Below are 24,591 nucleotides of genomic sequence, written 5' to 3'. Positions count from 1 at the left end.
AGTGTTCGCATTCAGCTCCAAACAAGCGTCGGAGCGCAGAAGCGGCAACAAGTAAAACTGGGTTGACCCCCTGAGGTATACCGAACCCTCTTTTAAGCAACGCTGTTGTTTGAGTTTGGCATGACAGTTATAATTTACCATCTCCCTTCTGACGGTGAAGCAAAAAAAAAAAAAAAAAAAAGTAAACCTGAGCATCGGTGTGAACAAAGTGTTTTTGTCGACATTCCACAAGGTTTAAAACACCAGGCTAAACTCTGGGGGAACCTCAAGTGAACTTCACACTTCTTTTGTTATTGGACAGCCATCCGTCTCTTGCTGGCTCTTTATCCACTACTAATGTGATGGAAAATGACGACAACCGAGAGGAGAGATGACGGCTGGATGACCACGAATTAAAGAGATTAGTGTAATATTACTTCCCTGCTATACTTTGGAGTCACCCACTCGTAGCCAGATCAAATGACTTTCCAATGCCAAGGTCTTCTCTGGTGTAGGAATGGCTTGATTGAGATTGAGTTAATCTCTACGGGTACAAAAAAGTGGAAGTACCATTCACTCAGACAAAAAATATTTCCTTTTGCGATTGAGTAAAAGAACACCTCATTTTCTCGATGTGCGCCAAAATATGTTTTGGTTACTTTTATGGTTTGAGCGTCAACAAAACCACTCAAACTATAAAAAACTAAGCTAAAGTTGACATGCTTTTTTTTTTGAAACAGCAATGGACTCCGACCATTTGTCCCCATTAGTTCCTTGCCAGATGGAAACAGGCTGCAGAAATTAAATACCGAGCGACAGAGAATAAATAGAGCAATTAGTGGGGGCACTGTCGTTAAAATGGGGTTCTTGTCGGATAAATCAGTTGACAAGTGGAGAAAGTGAGTAAAGAGAAAAAAAGAAGGTTTTTGGGGAGGGGAATGCGGACAGTGTGCTGTGCTGATTAGCTTTGCCGACTGTGTTATCTCGCTCCACACAGTGGCGTGGCTCTGACAGTCACCTCTACAGTGGCATCAAAAGCAACAACCTAGCGTTCCTGCACACCTGATGTAAATGAGGTTTTAAAGATAGAACAGCAGAGTTTAAAGACTATGTTAAACAACAATGCTTTCTTGTTTAGTTCTGGCCAAATCTTCTGTCAAGTCTCTGAGCAGTAACTGACCAAATGATACCATATTTGTATAATATCATCAGCCTTTATTTTTTTATGAAGAGGGGCTGCAATTTTGTGCTTTACCAAGATTTAAATTAACATAACCCAGGGAGAAGTAAGAGATGGAGCAGGCACTGACATCTTGAGTATCTGCATGACAATGATTATCTGATCTGGATCAAATGTGTAGTGTTAAAAAAAGAATCTTTCAGAAATGTACAGCACGCTGCACTATTAAAAGCCATCGCAGTCTTTGTGATTTCAACTTCTGTCATATTCGACCCTTACTGCAAGCCTACGGATGATTGTCAAGATCAAGTAAATGATCCAATGACAGCTTTAAAAAAGGCAGAATGAGATAGTGAAAATGATGTGTCTGAAATGCCATTGCATCTTTTTAAAAGCAAGTTGATGAGATCTGCCGTTACTCCCCCAAAAAAGAAAAGAAAATTCTCACAACTTTCGGAGTTACTTCCAGTGATTACCATTTCGGTGTCTAGAATGTCTTACAAGCCGAAAGGTTATTTCAGTGTGTCCAAGACTATTGAATGTCTTCAAATTTAAAAGAACTTACATTGCACATTTTTGCTTTTAAGGGCATTCTAACATGCGAAATCTTTTTAAACTATTGTCAACAAAACTGTATTATGAAAAGCTTTCAGGCATGATGCATCCTATAAAACCTGATACATGCAGTAACTTAAGATCACAATCCCCTTACATAGGTTTCTTTGGCTTATTAAATTCACAAAAGAATGTGGCCACTCATATTTGATTCATACAGTACTTCCAAGGCCTGTAAAACTGATGTTGGGTCAACCTGAAAACTCGCATAAGAAAATGTAAAACAAGGTAGACCTTTTTCAATACACCACTACTGAAGAAAGCATGTGGCTGGTGCATTGTGTGGTCACAATTGTTCAACATCTTGGTGAAATAAATTAAATGGTTGAATTTCTGATCTGGTGAGAATCTCTACAAGAAGAGAAACATCTTACCTGGGGTAGGTGAAGCTGCAATCCCTCTCTTGGTATGGGTTGCCGGGATGGAGTCTGGTCTAGCTGCATGTTGAAGAGAGCTGAGAGGGCGGCCTGCGCTGCCCGGGCTTTAGCCAGCTTCTTGTTGCGCCCTGAGCCTTCAAACGTCTGTGCATCCACCGTTACTGACATCACAAAATTCTTGGCATGACTCTCCCCGCTCTCTGAGACAAAGTCATATTTGAGGCCTGGCCTGAGCTCATTGAGGATCATGACTGGGTTTTTGCCACTGGAGGGCGAGCTGAATGTCGATGGAGGGGGCAATGGGGCCTGGACAAGGTTGCTGCCAGGTGGTGTGGGCAGGGGATACTCCCCTAGTAAGTTTAAGGAGCTGCTACCATTAGAGCCTAGATAGAAGGATTCTTCAGGTACGGCTGGTGTCTCGAAGCCATTGAAGAGCATGTCTGGGAAGTCAGCTTGGTCAGATGTAAAGTCTGTGTTCACTGTCAGTGTTCGACCCATGGCCAGGTGTGCCTCAGAGGCATTGGGGAACTGGACGAAGGAACGCAGTGCTTTCTCAGCTGCATTTAGCTTAGCCTTCTTCTTAGTTGGGCCCATGCCCTCAAACATCTGTCCATTGACCTCCACAGTCATGACAAAAACCGGGGCATGGACTGGTCCTGTCTGAGACAGCAGTTTGTACTGTAGACCCGGTTTGATTTCGTTCAACTGCATCAGAGCATTTTTGGGCAGGACCGGCCCCGGGGTTTTCTTGCGCTTCTTGGCCCGGAACTTGGAGTGTGTATGTCCATTGTTCCCCTCTTCCAGGGGGCGCTTTCGACTGCCCAGGCCACTTCCATTGGGGAGCTGTTCAGCCACTCCCACCCCGTCTTTGCAGGACACGTTGTCCAGGTTTCGGTTTTCCTTAACATCTGTGCTGCTTGAACCTGCGGTGCCCAGAAAGAGTAACTTACAACGCCTTCGTTGCAGGATCTTGTAAATGCAAAATTTATAGATTCCTTTATCACTCTTTGGAACTGAACCAATGATTTGTGTTCCTTTATCAAAGCAAGATAAGCTGGCTTTTAATTTGATTGGACATATTAACCTATAGTCTATTGATATTACTACAAATAGTAGAACACCATCAGTACATCTACTGTTGTTAAATGTATGACGAGTTCTTAGAGATTGTCAACATTTTAAACAGTAAAGGGATATTTTTGGACTATATTTTGGTTAAATGGTATTTCATTTTAAAATTAACCTCTTATATATCTTTATAATTAAAGTTGTACTTATGAAGTCTTGCTATTATGATGGTCAGGGTAAAGTGGGAGAAATATATTTTCAACAATTACTGTACACTTCAAAGGTCGCACAGTGTTATGGGCCTCACACATAAATGCACACAAATACGAGCACACATAACAACACTCAACACAGACGCACACAGAGTTATTCCTCATCCACTCTATCAATATTAATCGCTTGAGTGCCCACAGAGAAATTAGGTACATTTTAAATGTTCAGTTTGAAACTGCGAGTCCTGAAGTAAACTCTACTGGGGAACACATATCACTGAAACCAGTTAGCAAAGTGGATGGAATATTGGCAAAAATTTTCATTTATAACATCCTTCAGCAAAGGCTTGATAGGTTACTCCTTGCGGTACTCAGGAGAAAGAGAGGCCGCAGTGTGCATGAGTGGGATTGTAGGTTGGGTTGAGGGAGTGCAGGGGAGGAGTGCAGGGGGAGGAGCTGAGAACCAGGCAAACAGGAGGATACATCAAAGAGGCGGAAGGAGAAGACTCCACCTACTGCAGGATCCTAAAGTCTTGACTGGTGACACGGTGGGAGGTTAAAAAGCTGTTTACCCGTTTTACATAAGATTTTGAAAAGAATGACTGTCGTATTTAAAATGAGGAAAATCTGAATTAGAAATCTGTATCTAATGAGGTGCCATTCATAAGACCCTGCGCCTCTGAGATCCCCCCCATGGAGCTTGTCAGAGAACACAGCGTTTTAGGTTGCGAAATGTGCTGACATGCCGTTACCATCTGCATACTACAATTGACATGTCTAAAGGCAACAAGAAAGACACTTATTCCTAAAATCAAGAACACAAACTGCATATCCTTCAATTCATGAGCAATACTGGCACTGAAAACATGCAATATAGTTTGGTGTTTGCATGCATTCGGCAAACTGGTGTTTGGCAAATAAACAAGGGAAAGGAGGGACAGCCTAACTGTGCACAAAACAGCCAAGAAGAACTATCACCTAACAAAATGCTGATGGGTGAAATGTGTGTGGGACACAATCTCAGCCAACGACCTTTAACCACCACAGATGCTGCAGCATTAGTTGAGAAATGTTAGCTGTGGTGGAAATTTGTAGAAGTTGAATGAGGACATGGACTTTCTAAATGAATTGTTTTGAAATATACAGCATGTAGTACTGTAGCTCATTACATTTCTCTGCAAAGGATAGAATTCATAGAACTTTCAGCTGCTACAAATTGGGGAGTCCATTGAATTAAATGCATAATAGTCTTAAATACACATGTTGAGCAAGCGATCAATACCAATACCAATAAGCCAATCAAAAAATGTAATCACACACTAAAAAACCCTAGCATGCTGCTCAGACAAATACAGTGAAGACAATGGCACACAGGAAAAAAACTGGAGTTCCCTTTCTCTTTTACAAAATTGTAAATGTATCATTCAACACAATAAAACTTTCTCTACTGGGTTACAATTGATACTACTCATTTTCTAGTATAGTAGCTTTTTTTGCAGGATGATGGATATCCAGTAGTACTCCAGAGCCTAAGACCAGATCAGAGGACAAATGCCATAGAGCAACAGCCACGACACCATGCACTGAATTATTGCACACACATGCAGTTGTGGTTGTTATCATGCTAGCGTCTGTGTAATCAGCACCCATTATTTATGCAAAGACAAAACATCCCATATGGTTGGATCTGTCAGAGTTTAAATTCCCTGAGGGTTGCATGAACCACATAACGCAAAAAAAAACAACCTTTTAATACAACTTGATTTAAACTTGTTTGTTGGGCTTTTGATATGGAATGATTCATGTGATTAAAGCATTTCAAGAACGGCAAAGGTTGTCACATAAAAGTTAAAAATTCTTTCATGTTTTCCTCTGGTCTTCCCTTGGTATTAAAGAAATTGCGTGAGCTTGGGCTGTGTTTTATCTTCAAATATATACTTTGACTGGCAGTAGAAATGTAAGAAAGATGCTTCACAGGCTTTGAAAGACAACAGAGACCATTTTGTAACTCTGCTTATTTGACTTAACACAACAAAAACAGAGCATAAACACTCAGCATGACACTACAATAGGAACTGCTCATTTGTATTGCTGGTTAGGGCACTGCTAGGATGACAGCTTTCTTTGATTGTGAGTTCATAATCGCTAAGGTGTGGAGGAAACCCATTCAATCCTGTCGTTCCGTGCCTTCTGAAGCTCAGTTACTGAGTTCAAACCAAAATGTCTAATTAAAGTTCAATAAGCTGGAGTGAAGAGGATTTTCTTCAGAGAGAAATGGAGGTAGAGGGAATCTGTAATATGAGCTGAAAACTCTCAGATGTAATGATTAGTTCTTCCTTAAAAAGTTTCTGTAAAATCAGCAGTGTGCATTTGTGTGTGTATGCTCTGGTCTGTGTCTCGGTTCAGGTAAGGGCATATGACGGCTGGCATAATGCTCATGGAGAAGCAACTATTGGAATTTAACTAGCAACAACACAACATATATAAACAGTAGTTTCTGTTATTCAGACATACCTTTTGGAAACATATTTGTATGTACAGGTTAGATTTGCATTACGTTTTGTGTTGCATTTTACTTTATTCTATGAAATGTGGGCTAGGTAGACACTATGCTAATAATTGTGTAACATAGGTGAGCAAAATGTGTTCACACTGATTACACATCAGAGAAGGACAGGAGGCCATACAAGGGAAGACATGCGGGTGCACAGAAAGGAGGGAAACTAGAACACAGGCAGACATTTAAAAGTAGAGACTAGCTACTGCTCGGACAGGAAGACAGACAGAAAAATGAGAAACATCAGAGTCAACTCACTCATGTTCTCCTCCTCATCCACATCCATGGCCACCGGTTTGTTCTGACCTGAGAGCAGGCTTGCCCCCACTGCACCTGGGGAGCAGAGGACAAAAATGTGGACTGCATAAGCAGGGGCAAAGTGACACACATAAACACATTCAAAGACCTTGAGTGGCTACAGCGGTGATACATATCTTGATGCACCGGCACGCACACACAAAGAAAATTGCACATATTGCATTGTGTAAGTAGGCCGTGATGTAGGCTTATAAATATTCAGAGACTCAGCGATATCAAGGTGAGAGAGGAGGCCAGGGCTGACAGGCCTTAATAGCAGGAGCAGTCTATTGTGACTTTAATATCCCTCCGATTAGACCTAATTTCCCACTGCCTGCTGAGAGATATACAGCTAGTGACATGGCCAAGTTACTCCATTACCGCACACACATACACACATGACTTATCCCAAGGTGGAGAGTGTGATTAAAGCTCCATTAAGCAATATTTTTCACACCAACACAGAATCAAATGATTTCCTGCAATCTGAGATGTTCGCTCATACTGCCAATTGCACTGATAATGAACACCAAACTCTGAGGCCATATATGTTTTTTTTGTTGCCATTTTTTTTTGTTGCCAGCAAATGAGTGGCTCATTAAAAAATCCAAACATAAAGTAAACCTTTTCCTTTGCCTTCTTGAAGCTATTGGTCAGTGTTTGCCATGGTATAGGCCAACAATGATAGGGGGTAGGAATGCCAACGTGGTCATCACTCTCCAGATGTGAAATGCCAGGGGGTCAAAACCACATCTGTCAAGGCTGAACTTGAATCATTCATAGCAACAAGGGAACAATCAGTTGCCCATTCCCACATCCAGGAGAGGTGGAGCAACATACATTTTTTGAGTCTTGTTTTTGGCCACTTCATGAATTGAAGACTGATATTACCTCTCAGCTCTGTTTTTGGTACCAACTTCTGAGGGAAATATCTGGCTCTTTAGCTGCTAAATTCTCCCCTGTGTTCACCAGCTAGTTGCTAACTGGGTCTGTGTGTTGTTTGGTGCTGGGCAGGTAGTGAGTGGCAGTAAGCGCTATATAAATGTAGTCCATTTACCATTAGGTTGACCAGATGAGAATAGGTAAAATTCGGGACGAGACGAGACGGGGGGAGGGAGTAACATGAATTTCAAAACTCTGCACAAAAATGATTTATTATTTTTATTCAGGAATTCAACTGTCATGTAAACCAGAAAATAGAAATAAAAAAAATCATTAAAATCATGAACTCAAGTGTCATTATGAAACAATTAAAACAAAGTTTTGGTCTGTACAGTTGTGCTGTTAGTTCTATGTAGTTTGCTGCTAGCATGCAGCCTGACGCCTGACCCCCCCCCTGTGTGAAATACCAAACTCCTTCCTACATACTGTACATCACAAAACTCTTTGTTTGCATCATGTAAAACTGCAGTAATCCAGAGGTATTTCCCTACCCAGTAATCCAGAGGTATTTTCCTACCCAGTCCTCCCGGTACCTGCAGAGACGTTTTTGCTTTTTAGCTACGTGTTCATCGAGTCCCGGGACACCAGCCTGAGCGTCCCTTCCAACAATAAATGAATGAAAAATAGCAATGCGTGTTATCAAAATTCGCACCTAGGGCATACGTACTGTTGCAGCCAATGAGCAGCCGACAGGAGCTGGCTGCAGGACGACTCAATCACCATGAACAGTTTTTAATGTTCTACCAGACTGTAACTACTCGAGAGTCTGATCTTGAGACTTTGCTCTAATTTTCGGGAAACTTAGGGCAGGATTCGGGACAACTGCTTGGATTTCGGGACTGTCCCGAATTTTTTGGGGACGTCTGTTCACCCTATTTACCATCCATTTAACCTATAACAAAGTGTTTGAGTTTGTGTCAACCCTAAGGTTTAGGCTACTTTTGATAATCATTACAGCCTGCTGGTTATCAAGTTTCAAATTCAAGTTTTTATTTTAATCATCTCATGCACAGAAAATTCACAAGCAGTCGTCACTGAAAGTCTTGGGTCGGAATTAAATGATCTCCAAAATGATCCCCTTAGAGAAGGGGCACACTTGGAAAAGTGGACGACTTACCCCACTGTGCTCCCCCACCAAACACTTGAAAAGTCATGAAGTGACAAAGAATATTGCTGAGAGCAGGGCAGATGAGTGCCGACTGATGAAACATACTAACAGAGTAAGTTAGATGAGAAAAGAGAGGGTTAAAGCAGCAAAGAGGGAAAAGGCAGAGAGGCGAACGACGCAAAGAGACAGAGAGAAAGCAGGAGAAAGATGGCATTATGATATAGAACAGATTGTGCTGATTCTACTCCTCTCCACCCGTCTTCCATCAGTGGCCCCATTCCTCAGCCAGACACTTTCTTAAGCTAAACTAAATGAGCTAATTAATCTGGGCTAATGGTGGGTGACAGCAAATATGCTAGCACAATTATCACCCTATTAAAGATTCATATTCCAACCCATAATTGAAAATGAAAAGGTGGGGTGAAGGGAGGATCGGTGGGAGTAGGTCCAACAGAGTGGAAGATGAGAGTCATTTTTCTAGGGTAGCAGGAGGCAGGTGCCCCCGGCCCCCGCACACTCATCCAGCAACTCGCAACCCCTAGCACTGCACGCACGACTAGTCGCACTACTTACAGGTTGTTACTTCTGCAGTTCATGATTCTGTATGATTTTATGTTAAATTATTGGATTTAACTTGTAGTCAATGAATAGTTTTAACATCTTAAATTGGTCTTTCACTGTCACATAAAGCCTATTGTCTCTTCATGTTAATGGTGTGGTCAGATGTGGGCAATTGTGGATAAAAGAATTATATTCAACGTATCTAAGTGTAAAACTAAATATAAAACAAGACTGTGCTTTTGCTCGCATACTCCTTCCTCCTCCTTTACTTCCTCCAATACACACTGCTGTGTCGTCTCATCAGCACGCAATGCAAATGTGGCTGTCAGTTTTGATTTTTTAGATGAGACCGCCTTGGTCATAAATCTGTAACTATTCCTGAAATCAGGTGCAATCAGCAGGGAGAGTCCCACAAATGATTTGTAAAATGAGTGTATGAGTGTGCGTGCTTGTGTATGTGTGTGTCTTGAGAAGTAATTCTGGAGGTAAATGGATACGCAGTCCTAAAGGGCACTGTGCTTTAGAAAAAAATAAGAAAAAAAACCTGGTCACTGCATTTGGTTACTAAAAGTGAAAGCTCATATTTCTGTGCTGCATGAGATTCATGCTCCCTATCAAAATCATTCTATAATTTTTTTTAAATACACCAGGGTCAATGAGAAAATCAGTATAGTTCCGGTTCTTAAAATTGGAAAGACATTGTAATGGAAAATGTACTACAGATTCTGTGAAATATTCTGCAACCCCCCCTACCTCCATTTTTATTTTTTTTATTTATTGTGTTTGTCTTGTTTGACTGTATTGTCTTGTTTGTATTCTGGAAAATAAAAAAATATATATTTAAAAGAAAAGAAATGGAAACGCATGATGTTTAGGACGGATCAGTGCAATGTGAGTGTACCTCCAAGGCCAATCCAGATCAAGTTCAGTCAAACGCTGAACAAAAGTGACAAATAAGAGAGATCTAAATCCAGACTTTTAAAAAATAAATCTATCAAGTTGACTTATCGTTAAAAAAGGGAAATAAATTACAGTATGCACTGCCTGAAGGAATACTTATTAAGCTTAAACGGCAGCAACCTTATCTTCAATATGGTCCATTGCCTGATTCCCCCAAGGTATTATTTTAAGATTTGTAATACGGCCATCAAAAATATTCACAGGTATATAAGCTGCTTTGTTGAAATGAAAATGACTTCAGAAACATTGAGTTGAGCGATGCATATACTTTTTGGTACAAAGGTATGTATTCTACTACTGACGTTAGTTAGGAATGTCTGAAGTAAATTTCTCCAGCATTAGTGGTAGCAAAATGGTACCTATGCACTTTGAATATTCAGGAATGACAGCAAGTTACCACTCATGAAAATATATTGTGCTATCAAAGAAATATCATCTACATGCATCTCGTGGGTGGTCTACACTTAGTAATAAGGCGATATAGAAGACATTTAAACCATGAGCCAACACAATTGCTTAAGAATAACGGGAAATGGAACCTCAAAGATGGACATTTTCTGAACTTGCTCCAGCATTTTTCATTAAAGATCAGCCAATTTTGGCCATTAAAGCCTGCAAAACTAATTTGTACATTTGCATGCATGAAGAGTTATACAACAGGATCCTTAATAGATTTTGGAATTGATGCACACAACTGAAGCAGTGGAGTTAAAAGTGAGTCACAAGAATCACCGCTGAGCGCCGACGACTATCTCCCTCCACACATGCATAAATGATACTGCGTCATCAAGTTGTGAGACAGCTTGGTTCCAGGTAAATCTGAGTGGACACCAAGGGAGGCAGGGAAAGGAGAAAGATGAGAAAGAAGATGAAAAACCTCAAATTCAATCTGGCACGGTGAGAGGGACTGAGGGGAAATAAGGTGGTTTTGATTTGTCTCTCATCCCTCGCTTGCGCTGTGACGGAGCGATAGAGTATCGCCACCACCAGCAGCGGGCAACTGGCGGGAGGAATTGGGGCGGGGTGGGGGGAGGCGGGATGGAGCGAGGGATGGAAAGGTAAAGGTGAGGGAAGAATAGAGGATGAGAGAGATAGAAAATGCAATCTTATTCCAAGTGAAAGAGAATCATTATCTCCCCTAAAACAGAAGGCGATGGAAAGGTCTGCCGTTAGCAGGCCGTGGGGTTCAAACTGTCTAAAACAAACTGCCCATGAAGGCTAGTGTAGGATGCAAGATTCTCAAATTTCAAAATCATTTCAGACCAACTGCAGACCTTATAGAAAAAAAATTAATGGATGAAGGGCTAATCCCTTAATAATTAAAAAAATCTATATAAATAAACGTAAAATCTATATTGCTCCCTCCGCAACCGGATTGTTACGAGTTCTAATCAAAAACCTGAAAGGTAACCTGTCATGCGAATGGAGCACAAAGCATAAAATACATTGAGTTGAAAGGTCCACTGGTCCAAAGACTGACTAGCCTGGCTCCGCCCTCCTACGTACTTCCGCTCAATTTTCATTTCCTTTCAGTACACTGTCTGGGTTCGCGGTATATTCTTGGGTTTTCTCCGGCCAAATCTTTGGCGGTCCAATCAGCAAACAGAGGGAGTGGCTGAGAACGATGACGTTGAGGACGTGCGCTAGTTTGAGTCGTAGTGCCGCGAGCGAAGCCATTCGATCCATTGTGGCAACGCTGCCGAATATCCAGAAGCAAGAACAATCTTTGCTGAGATTTGTTGGTGGCCATGATGTCGTGGCCCTCCTCCCCACGGGGTTTGGGAAAAGTTTGATTTTCCAGCTCGCTCCGTTAGTGCTGAAGGAGTTGGCTAAGGCGAACGCTAGCGGTGCTAAGCCGACGTCACGACCAAACGTTAGCGATTGGTTATGGCAAATCCAGAGTGGCTCTGGGCAGATCCAATAGTTTTAAACTTCAACAGAGTACCTGCCTTCAAGGAAGTTAACACTTGTCAATGGAGAGTGGCCAGACTCTGTGTACAAATGAAATGGACCAGTCTGGTAGGACCAGGCTAAAGACTGACCATTCGAACTGTAGCTATCGCTGAGTTCCCACAGAACGCATTCTCTCAGTGCGTTTACATGCAGAGCAGTAACCGGGGTATGGTCTTAGGGAGGGGGAGGGGACGGGATGAGGAGGAGGGAGGGGCTAGCTAGACTTTGATTTGTTTGACAATACTTCGAACGTCAACATAGAAGTGACATCACCCAACATCGCTGAGAGCACCTTTAAGTGAATAACCGGGTTATGCCAGTTCTCCCCTTTATACATGAGCAGGGAAGAATAGGAAGAATGATAGGAGTAACTCTACAGTTGGTCGGCACTCTGCCAACACACAACTGGCTTTTTCTTCCGGTTGACCTATGTCAGCGGCCACTAAATTATTCAAATTTAAAAACTTAATGTTTCCTTCACACACTGTTGTCACAGACAAGGAAAGCACAGTGCTGTCGCCAGACAACTGACAACTTGTCCGGCTCATTATATCTGTAATAAGTAAGACGGACAATCGGTTTGTCCGCTGCCGCCCTCGGCTGGGACATAAAACAGATGGACCGCAGGCTCTTTGCTGCCGATGCCCCGCTGATTCGGGCATCGCCGTTTTGTTGTGTGGTATCATAGCAACGACTACGGCTCACGGCGCTGACTGATTATTTCCGGTTCAAAACCACTCCAGGGGAGTGGGGAGGGGCAGTTGAAGCATGAGCAGGCACTTAACCCGATCATGGCCTGGTTAAGGTGTAGACATGAAGGAATACCCCAGGTAAACCTCTATATATAGGCGTGCGCTCTACCAGGTGAGCTACCTAAATGCCCACAACATGAAGATCATAAGCAACTTAAGCAACCTAACTTTCTAATGACATGTTATATGCCTCGCTCACTGTCATGATATAGTTATTTGGGATGCTCACTGTGCTTTACTCATACGATAATGCCTCCTTTTTCTAGTCTCTGAAGCACATTTACCTGACCTTTCACTGCAAATGGTAAGAGACAGCTCTTAAAAAGCTTGGGACATGGATCTGCCTTGACAAGGAGGGTAGCTTTCACAGAGTGCATACCTTAACTCTGAATAACACAGAGTGCTTCTTTTTAGTCTAGTCTATTGTATTGCTTTCAGATTCTAGGTTTCTTTCTACATTCAGCCTTTTTATTTAGTGGCCAGTCAGCCTTAATTTGTGAAGCCGGTTTCATCCACTCCAGACTGGTGCATCACCTCCTGATACTGTCACTGGTAGTTTAGTGTTCTGGCTTTCATAACACTGAATAGCTTTAAACTGTCCTTGAATTTGTAGCCTAAGATGTGCTCTTCTAACATGTTGTGTGTCACAGTTTTTTCCAGGATTATTTTCTCTTTATCTATCTCAGTGTCAACTAACTTATCATCCTCAGTAACCGTGTTGGTGCAGTATAAGTCCTTAGTTGTTGCATTGTCTGAATCTATATCACATGTATCCTTAGCCTAGAAATCTAGGTGCAGTCAGGGGGGGTCTAGGCACTCTTCGTTGACTTGCGAGCTGGCAAAACCAAACTCTGGTCAGGCCAATCACATCGTGTATAGAGTCGGTAGGCGGGCTTATGGCTGCTGCTGCTGGGAACAGTGGTCTTCTGGAAGACTTGGAGTTAAGCTTTTCTTTAAGAAAAGAAAAAAGAACGGCACTGAAGTCATTCTTAAAAAAGGAAGATGTGTTCGGAGTTTTTCCGACCGGATAAAAGTTTAATCTATCAACTAGCTTCGCTACCTTTTTCGTTGCTCTGCCTGATTGTAGCGCTATCTTATTACATGCAGACAACCATTTATCCCGCCCCTCGGATTGAGCCCCGTCAATGGTGAGTTCCCAGACCCAACATCTTAATGTGGGTCTGGCTTGTCAAGCTAATGTATCCTACTAATGAAACAAGTTTGGACGACATGATTGAGTGCTGCGCCTGATTTCCAACAGGCAGTGTATTGATATCAGCATGGCTCAAAACTCCGCCAGGGTCTTGTTTTTAGCTAAAGTGGTTGAAAAAACAGTTTCCCTTAGCAGCGCAGCTACCACTTATGTTTGTCCATTTTCTTTGCTGAAGAGAAGAGTTTCAGGTTTAAACTCGTCTATACTTCCGAAAAACGGCATCACATTCTCACCAATATTATTTCTATGCAATTGTGAAAAATCCAGCACATAATGCATCTGCCTTCATGTGAGCATTGACTGTTGTTATGTCAACTTCCTATATACATGCAAACAATAGCTTAGGCAACTCTGTAGTGCAAACATTTAAAAAAAAAAAAAAAAAAAAAAAAAAAGTACAATATATTTCAGATATAGCAGGCAATAATACCAAAAGAGACACAAGTCAACACAGTTGTAATTTGTATCAGTGATAACATGGCAATTTTCACTCTGATTGAATGATGCTGTCTAATTGGTCCCTTGACAAGATGATAGCCTGTGATTGGCTGGTTTCTAGTGTCATCTGACGTAAAAGGTTTGCTCTTTGGACGTAAAAGGTTTGCTCTTTGGTGTGATTATACAGACACTGGGGAAGGCTCTTGGGCTTTGAAAACACTTACCTTTACTTTCACTTTGGTCTTTCACATTTCACTCAAGCTACACAGGGTCCACTGCCTTTGAAAACAAACCTGTTTTAACATGTTACGGCCACAACCAAAGAATTTGGCTCAACCTTGTGACAAGCAACATATTAGAAAAGACACCATGGTTTGTTATTTTTAAGATTATTTTTTGGGGCATTTTTGGCCTTTATTTCAACAGGACAGCTGAAGACAAAGAAAGGGGAGAGAAAGGGGGGAATGACATGCAGCAAAGGGCCAAAGGTCGGAGTCGAACCCGGGCCCGCTGCGTCGACGAATAAACCTCTATATATGGGCGCCTGCTCTACCAACTGAGCTATCCAGGAAGTTTGGTTTTTAAGGAACATTTTTTATTGCCAAACCAACACCATATGTTGACCTAAACTAAAAGAGTCTGGAGGAATGGAAGGAGCCTGGGCCAACCCAGAAAGGGCCATAGGACTAGGCGTGCACATCATGAGGAAAATATGCGATAACGTTGTTAAATATGGTGATAAGGATATTACAGTATATTAAAGTGTCCTCAGTTCTGCATTTCTACTACTTTTGGTATTCTGCTAAAATACAACACATTGCTTGTTGAAACATTTATTGAACAAATTGAAAATTCCTTTGAATATAAAAGGCACCATCAAAAAAAAATGACAGTTACATAATAAAGTGCAGTTTTTTACTGATACTTTCTTTCAACTAACACTAAATGTCTTTTGCGATTTGTCGCAGCCTTTCACGTTAGTTATATTGCGCCAGTGGGTATTGCGATGACTATAAAAAAACTAGGGCTGTCAAAATGAACCCGTTAATTTTTGCGTTAATTTTTTAATATTTAACTCGTTAAAAAAAATTAACGAAATTAACGCAGCTGTGTTTGTTTACTTCATGTGGCGGCTGAGAAACGTAATACGTCTCCATAACAGCAGGCGGCGCTACTCTGTATTGTTGCCCAAGTAATGTAAACCGGCAGCTGATTGGACGAACGCGTCACATGGGTTTGTTTTCTCCGGATATTGAGAGCCAGACTGTCATGGTGGCTGTTCAGAATACGATCTCATATTGTACCAAGATAGTTCACTGAAACATGTTTCTGAAAACATTTTAAGCGAGAAATAGGCCGTGCAGTTGCTGAATCTGTCTTCATTTCAGCTCAACAAAGGTCAGTTTAGAAGATTTTCGTCAGATTTTGAGGGACTACTCACGTCACCTCACTCCGCTCGCCTTTTCCGGGTGAGTCCCGACTGCCCTGCCGGCGACTGAACTCTCGGCTCGTTGGAGATGAACTGCGCCTCGCCTGTAAAGTAGACGAGAGCAGGCGACAGCAGCCGGGGACGGTGACAAAAATCTGCTCTCAAGTCAGACAGTTTCTAGCCGTTTCAGCAGCCTTCAGCAGGACTAAATAAGCCAAATTGTTGCTGCTGTTGTTCTGAAAGATATTAAACATTCTGAACTTAGCAGAACCTTTCCTTGTTTGGTTTTTTCTTCATATTTGCAAAGTTAAATGATTTAGCATTTAAATATCCATTATTATAAGCTTCAGTCTCAATTTAAAAAAGCGATTAATCGCGATTAATTACAGCAAATTGTGCAATTAATTAGTTAATTTTTTTTAATTGATTAAACTATCAACACAGTGTATAAACTATCTAAGAAATAAAGCTGTGAAAACCCGACTATCAGACCTCCATCCTCAGAAGAAATAAATGCAACAGAAGGAGCAACAAAAAAACTACACTAAATGGTAAGAAGGCTGCTTTAGTCTGAGAGTGATCCTTAATGATAGTATATTATACTTATTATACTAAACCACTTGCATTTAACTTTTTTTGATGGAATTACTTGTGTTATACTTATTAATTCAGCACTTCCTGCCTCCCATCATTTTTCAGTCTGCAGGGAGCGTCAGTGACATCACCTAACATTTGGGCCCAGCGAGGGAATCTACCACTGTCACCCAGACTACATTAACAGCATTTTATAAAAGACAACAGCCTCCTGCTTCAAACTTTCAGAAGCCTGATATGCTGCTGTGTTGACAGGACTGAGACAGGCTCTAAAAACAGCTCCCGCTTAGCTCCTGTCAAAAACAGGCATAGAGAAAAAAAGCAAAGCATGCATCGTTGCACAAATACAGCCATGTACATACTTATCTCTGTGATCTTAATGTTCCTCTCCATGCTGCTGAAGGAAACCAAAACCCAAACTCCCTCATTCCCGGGAATTGTATTGTTGCCTAGAGTCATTTTTTTGACCTTAATGATTTTCTGACTACTTCTTTGTCAAATGCCTTCTATATTTTCACACACACTGAGTCTGATTTTGATTCGGATTGAAAAAAATAAAAAAAACTTTTCATAATTCATTCATTTAAGCTTTGTCAACGAACTCAGCAAAGTCAAACAAACTGAAAAGCATGGGAACAGGTTGGCATATTCAGCATAGCTAACCTTTGTAGCAATACCAAATTTTAATAAAACATAATTTTCAAAATAAGGTAGTTGGGGACAGAAGCCTTATGAATGAATAACCAATGAAGATTTCATATAAAGAAAGCATGTCAGATGTAATAAAGTAAAAAAATAAATAATCAAAGCTATATCTGATTTGGCATTTACCTTTCATAGTAGTGTCGATTCAACGTAATTGAATCAACACTACTATGAAAGGTAAATGCCTTTTCAAAATGCTCAATCATTTCACCAATTTACTTATTTAATTTGTCTTTAACTGTATTGTCTCTGCAAAATTGAAATCGCTTAACTGCAAAGTGTCCTTGAACAGAGCCAGTAACCCCAACCCAACCTTTTCTTTTAGGATTTATTTTATCCAATTATTTATTTATTTAATCAGGAAGACAGGCAATGTGTGAAGCGAGAGAGGGGGGGATGACGTAGAATTTGCGTCATCAAGCATCGATGAATACTTTGACATTTATCCCACTGGTCCCACTTTACTTTATGTCCCCCTACTTAGCTTTTATATGCGCTATATAGACAGGTTATAAATGGTTTATAACAAACTAATAATTTAAGAACTAATTTATTAAAGTTTTTGAAATATGTATCAAAGCCTATTTGAACTAAAATTTACCAAATAATATACCGAATAAAAACTAAGCTTATGCAAAAGCTGTATTGAGATCATTAAAAAGTGAAAATGCTCCACTTAAAGACGCAAAGTGCCAGTCGTTACCACATCCACAGCATCAAGTCCTTGGTCATTTGCTGCAGATGACTTGCTCAGGCAACAGTCTGCTTAACTGACCGCTTGGTCGGCTGGCTGGCTCTCTGGGCTGGTACTGGGGTTTGCGGTAGAACGCCGGGACTCGCTGGGTAATGGACCAGTACAGAGGCTCAGCTGGGGGTTAAGATGGAAAAAATGGGCACTGCCCTCACACACAGACTATCCCTTGAGTCCCTTACGGCACTGCTAACTCAGAGGTGCACTGTTCGGATTTAGCCTTGGGAGTGTGTGATTTATCTTACAGAAAGTGTCTGACAATGAAAATACAAAACTCCAACACAACTCGTATGCCACTTACAATTAATTGGAAGAAGGGCTGCAACTAACGATGATTTTGATTGCCAGCTAATCTTTTGATTATTTTCTATATTAATCTTATACTTTTCCCCCCATAAAACATTAAAAAGTAGGGATAAATGCCATCATAATTTCGCAGAGCCCAAGGTGATGGCTTCAAATGACCCATTTTGTCTGACTAACAATCTAAAACCCAAAGTGCTGTAACTCACTATCATATATGACAGAAAAAAACGCAAATCTGCACCTCTGAGAAACTGGAATCAAAGAATTTTTGCTCTAAAAAAAAAAATAACGAGGATTACTTGATCAAAATACTACAATTTAAACTCTGATTGAGAATCACAGAATGGATGTTTACATAAAGGCTGTAAAGTTTAGTAAGGCTGAATGCCTACATTTCAGATGTAATGCACCTATATTTAATAAAAAAAGAAGAAGAAAATTTGTCAAAACTGAGAAAAAAAGATTTGCACAGATGTATAGGTGTTGAAAGAGGAGAGAATCAGTCTTTTATTGTGTTCCAGACTTTAATATCTGACAGTGGGTCGTTTATCATCATGGACCACTGATGGTGAGAGAAGGGAAAAGGTGGAGAAAGCAGAGGCACAGGGTATCAATATGAATTTTTTATTTGATGGGTTTCATAGGAGATTGCATTTCAGAAGGCTGGCAGAGTCAAGGTTCATGGAAGAGTGAGAGCAGAGAGAGAGAGAGCGAGAGAGCGAGAGGCCAAGTCTTAAAGGCCAGGCGAGAAATAATGGTGTCCCTGCATGAGGAACACACACTTACACTTTTGTTTGCAACTATACCCTACTCCCTGCTATGTGTGCATTAAAAGCTCTAAATCAAATATTATCATTCTGCTTGAAGCTGAAAACCCCCTGATGCATTTTCTTTACACACACACACACACACACACACACACACACACACACACACACACACACACACACATCTTTTTACTATCATACTTATATATCTCTCTCTAGCACACACACACACATTCATACAGTAGTCTTTGTTACTTGTCTTTTTTCTTTTTTTCTCCTTCCCCGCAAAACACACACACACACACACACACACACACACACACACACACACACACACACACACACACACACACACACACACACACACACACACACACACACACACACACACACACACACACACACACACACACACACACACACACACACAAACTTCTACTGCTGGCTTCAGGTGTGGTCATAAATCATCAGTGAGTGATTCCCCAGCGCCAGCAGAGCCAGAGCCAAGGGGCTGGAAGGGGGTTGGAGGGTGGGGAGCAGGGCTGGTGGGCCAGAGAGGAGGCTGCAGCTAAATGGCTGCCCTCACTTCCTGTGTCCATCAAGGCCAGAACGAGCAACTGCTCAGCCTCTGGGCGCGACACATCGCAGACGGCCGACCTCAGTGGCACAGACACACACGCAACGGTGTGAATAAACCCTTCATGATGGACACAGAAAGACACACACACACGAGCAGATACAGAGGTAACAAGAAAAAAAGAAAAAGAAGATACTTGCTATGACGACATCTCCTGACTTAACTTCCCACATACAATGTATACATTTTTTAAGAGAGCACTTTATCTGCTTCCCAACCCACCAATCCCATGCACAGAGAGTCTGTCAGCTATTCTTTTCATCAGCCACTCTATTTAAAATGAGAAACGCAGTACGACAGACTGCGTTATGAGGTGGAAAATGAGGTAAGGACCAACAACTTCCACCTCCAAGGAAACCAGATCAAACATCTGCCTGTAATGGCTTTATATGGTCTGGTTTAAGCTGTGCAGTTGCAACTGGTGTGGAGTTCGACACATAGTAAAGTGAATGTCAGAAAGATTAGATAACTGTGTTGTAGTCTGGCATAAGACTTGCTGGAGACATATTTGAAAGTTAGCTGAGTAAATAAAATATTTTCTCTAAACCTATTATGGTATTTAAATCCAAGTGAAAAACAACTTTTTTTTGACTCAGGCCTGAACCCTGACATTCCCATCCCTGGTTCTGATATAAGCGTCATATTTTTGCATTAGAGGTAGCAACGGGTATCTAACCAAACTGGTTTATTTATCAGAGAACATACTTTGTATTCTTGGTTGTGTGAAGATATTGATTTACTGAGCTGAGTTCACGGTTTGATTTATTGTGTATTGACTGAAGAGTTCCTGTGTTACATACTCATTGTTCATCTGGCCCAAAGTGTTCGATATAAAACTGAACAAAAACGAGACCAAATACAAAACAAAACATACATGAAACTGATTATTAGCTTTCAGATTTTTTAATAATTAGTGCTGTCAGTTAAACGCGTTATTAACGTCGTTAACGCAAACACATTTTTTTTATTGCGAGATTAATGTTCTTTTTGGCCTAGCAAACTTTGTAGTTTTTTTCACATGCTGTTGCAACAACTAGTAACGTTAGAAAAACTACAACACCACACCGGATCGCCGTACACACTTGTTTGGGCTTGCGAGCCAAAGAGTAGTAGGCTAACGTTAAGTTTTGAGTGGATGGCGAGTGCGAAACGCCGAAATGGATACCAATAAGATTCTGAATGGAAAGTTTACTTTTAAAAAGTTGCCAAATGGTTCAATTGACCAAAGTGATGTGTGCGTTTTGTCGTTGTGAATGAGCTATCATCGCAGCACGTCCAGTCTGAAATACCACTTGATGGCCAAGCACACAGCTGATGCAAATTCTCCGCCCCCTCGTCAAAGCCAGGCGACAAAAGCACAAAGCAAGCCGATCCACTTTTCCATGTTGATAAGAGCATTAAAATGAGAAAAAATAATGGGACAAAAAGAAATCAAGGGACATTTAGAATAGATAAAAATATGCGATTAGTTGCGAGTTAACTATGACATTAACGCAATTAATCGCGATTAAATATTTTAATCGTTTGACAGCACTATTAATAATACATTGGCATTTTTTAGTAGATGATTATCTGGTAGTAAACAGTAACCTGATTTCAGACTTCTGAATCTGTTGCCGTGTCCACTGATGGCTGTTTGCCTGACAAAAAATTGATCAACTGGATTGAACTGATTTACACATAGTAAGTATGTTTGTACATCTTGGGAAGTACCACTACTTACTTACTACTACTGTACTATGTAAATAAACAGTTGTATAAAGCTTTTGTGGCTCCAGAGAGAGCTGCATGATATCGGACCTTTTTTCTCAAGTGATGTCACTTGGGATAATACAAGTCTGAAAATGAAAAAAAAATCTGGAGTGTGAAGTCAGGAAGAAGTGAATTTACCAGACCTCCCTTGCCTGCTCCTGATCTCTGATTGAGGCTATAGCACCTCGAGGCTACATTAGCTGCTACTAGCATTACTCACTTGAATTTCCAACCCAACCTGTTAGAGGTTGAGTTGCATTATGGGCAATGTACAGTACAGGCCAAAAGTTTGGACACACCTTCTCATTCAATGCGTTTTTTTAATTTATTTTCATGACTATTTACATTGTAGATTCTCACTGAAGGCATCAAAACTATGGATGAACACTTATGGAATTATGTACTTAACAAAAAAGTGTGAAATAACTGAAAACATGTCTTATATTTTAGATTCCTCAAAGTAGCCACCCTTTGCTTTTTTATTAATAAGGGAAAAAAATCCACTAATTAACCCTGACAAGCCACACCTGTGAAGTAAAAACCATTTCAGGTGACTACCTCATGAAGCTCATTGAGAGACACCAAGAGTTTACAGAGTTATCAAAAAAAGTAAAGGGTGGCTACTTAGAAGAATCTAAAATATAAGACATGTTTTCAGTTATTTCACACTTTTTTGTTAAGTACATAATTCCATATGTGTTCATTCATAGTTTTGATGCCTTCAGTGAGAATCTACAATGTAAATAGTCATGAAAATAAAGAAACGCATTGAATGGCCTGTACTATAGGTGTGAGGTTTTGACAAAGAAGAATAATGCATGGAATAAAAAAGATGATATCTCTGCTGCAAAGATTGTGATCCTGTTCTTTTAAACTGTCCATTGTAAGTCCGCTAATGTTATAGGAGTGCAACGCTTACTTGTGGAGTACTTTCTATATAGCTAGGCAGTGGCTGGGGCTTATGCCTTGACGCAGAGGTCCAGGGTTGGAGTCCGACCTGTGACAATTTCCTGCATGTCTTCCCCCTCTCTCTCCCCTTTCTCACAGAGCTGCCCTATCAATTAAAGGCAGAAAAGCCCAAAAAATAATCTTTATATAGCTAGGCAATAGGCTGCATCCATTAAAAACAGTTACAGAAAAATTTGCCAAAAATGGCGACGAGCATACATATATACGATTGACACAGCTGTACAGGTTGTTGTAAGTCGACTCACAGAAATATCAACTCTTAAATCAATATATTTCTTGGATCGTCGTAAAATATTATAAAGCTAACTGCAAGGACTATCGCCATCGGCTGGGTGGATCCATCGCTCGCTACTGATACAAATCAAAACAAAATAATCAGATAACTTTAAGGTGATGTCAGGTGGAATGCATGAAGTGAAAAAAACAGTCACCAGACTGATTTGAAAAATCACTAGAGCTCTCTGAAGAGTGATATGATGAATGACAACGTCTGCAGGATCTCTCACTCAGAAATAACAAATGGCGGAAATCGTTGATTAACCAATCACAGTTGAGCATTCAACAAAATTGGGCGATGAACAAACACCGACAAACAGACAAACAACGTCGGTACAAAGTGTCTTTCATAAATTAGTCAATGACTACTTCCCATTGCCAGAGGAAAAACAACTTGTTTGCCAGGAGGAATAGTTGTGGTTGGAGTAAAGAGAGGAGCAACAGATCGAACAAGACTGAGAGTCCAAAATGAGGAATCGAAGATGAGGGGGAGGAGGAGATGAAAGGAACAAAGAGGGGGAAAGGAAAGGGAAAGGAACTGGACAGAGACAAATGGCCATGGGAAATGGCCGGTGCAGCAGAGCCCGCCTATGAGACAGCCCTTTCAGCAGCCCTAACACAGACTGATAGGCCCACCGGGCTGTGCTACCACTCCAATCCATTCCGGTCCTGTCTGATTCTTCCTTTATTTATAAAAAAAAATAAAATAAATAAAAATAAATCACATTTCAAGCCATATCAAGCCTACCGAACTCACAAGAATGTAGTATTAAGCCATGTGTTGTCACCGTTAGCAGGAACGCTGCAGCCCTATTTGTTATTAATGTGAATAGTTCCATTACCGAGGGACAGCAACCTTTTTTTCGCCGTGTGATCTCGTCTGATGAGTCTGTATAGTGATACAGAACCATGAGGACTTCTTGCTTTCACTGGCAAACAACAAATCAGCAAACAGGCTTTCAGTTTTCCTTTCTGTTGCGTGCTGTTCTGGGGTTTCAACAGAAAGACAAGCACAAAAAAAAACAAAAAACACCGGTACGTCCTCCTCTATTTACTCCTTTGGCTTATCTTTCTACTCTTAGGACTCCACTCCCGATTTTGATTTATTCTGATACATTTCAGGTCATACTTTTATCCAACCCAGAAGCTGTTTGTATTGGCTGGAAGAGATTAGATCTGTATACAAAGTGCTAAAACAATTACATTTGGACTTTTTTTTCCCCCTCTACTTCTTAAAAGCATGCATTTGATAATCCTGTGTGTGCCAACACGGTCCAGACAATTTTAGATGTTAACCAGCTATATGATCTACTGTCATGCACAACATTAAAGACGAAGAATGAATAGATGGGTGAATGCCGCCGATGCAGCTATGAGACTTACAAGTTGAGGATGAGGGATTGGAATAGGAAATAAAGACAGAGAGGGATACAAGGAGGAATACGGGGATCATTGTTAACTGTCCACGTATGCGGTTAGGTAAGTGAGTGCTACTATTGTCATCCCACAATCCCATTACTTTCCCCAATAAAGCTTTTGGCAGTCCAGTGATTACCTTCAAGAAGGCGACAGAGAGGAAGAATCTTAATAGAAATGGGATCAGGGGTTTTCTGTGAAGTCAGAATCTTCCTCGTTTTGCCCTCCCTCTCGGGTGCTTCCTCAGGTGATGTCTCCAGGCATTGACCAGGTAATGCACCGTAATAGAGTACACGTGTGGGTGCCGCTGGCCTAATAGAAAGGGGTCGTGGCAGCGAGGGGAGTGCCTGTCGTGCTGCCTGATTGAAACTGATGGGCCAAGGTAAGGGTGCCATGGAGTAGGGCCACCCAACATGGCCCTGTCTTTCTGTCTCACACACACACACACACACACACTTACTTCAGTCCATTATTCAATTTGGCCCTTCTAATGACCAGTGAATTACGCTGCCAGAAGCAATTTTCCGTGTGAGCCCTACTGCTGGACGTACATGCTTTTCCCCACTCTGCATATTAAGGGACAGCCATTTTGACACTGACATCCAATCAGTGACTTTAGCTGTAGGAGGAAGGCATCTGAGACAATGAACACTTGTTAAAAAAAAAAAAACAGGTACATGTAGCAAGATTTAGAGGTATGGTGTATCATCTGAGATTGACGCTAGAGCAAACACTCTACATGAATCCCTCTTGCTTCTTAGATAAGAATCAAACATC

At 41.0% G+C, this 24,591-nt stretch overlaps 1 protein-coding gene across 3 annotated transcripts in view; it reads right to left on the bottom strand.

Annotated features, from left to right (window-relative positions):
* The window catches only part of adarb1b (adenosine deaminase RNA specific B1b), a 150,125-nt gene that overhangs the window by 16,013 nt on the left and 109,521 nt on the right, over positions 1-24,591 (bottom strand). For all 3 annotated transcript variants that reach the window (XM_028591790.1, XM_028591791.1, XM_028591792.1), the window contains 2 exons: positions 6,247-6,321; positions 2,149-3,074 (listed from right to left, as the gene is read on the bottom strand). In XM_028591790.1, the coding sequence (XP_028447591.1) occupies positions 2,149-3,074; positions 6,247-6,321 (1,001 nt within the window). The remainder of the gene's footprint in view (positions 1-2,148; positions 3,075-6,246; positions 6,322-24,591) is intronic.

The sequence above is a fragment of the Perca flavescens genome, chromosome 11 (genome assembly GCF_004354835.1).
Source record: "Perca flavescens isolate YP-PL-M2 chromosome 11, PFLA_1.0, whole genome shotgun sequence".
Lineage (NCBI taxonomy): Eukaryota > Metazoa > Chordata > Actinopteri > Perciformes > Percidae > Perca > Perca flavescens.
Note: the sequence above shows the minus strand (reverse complement) of the source record. Positions and strands in the feature narration are given on the sequence as shown.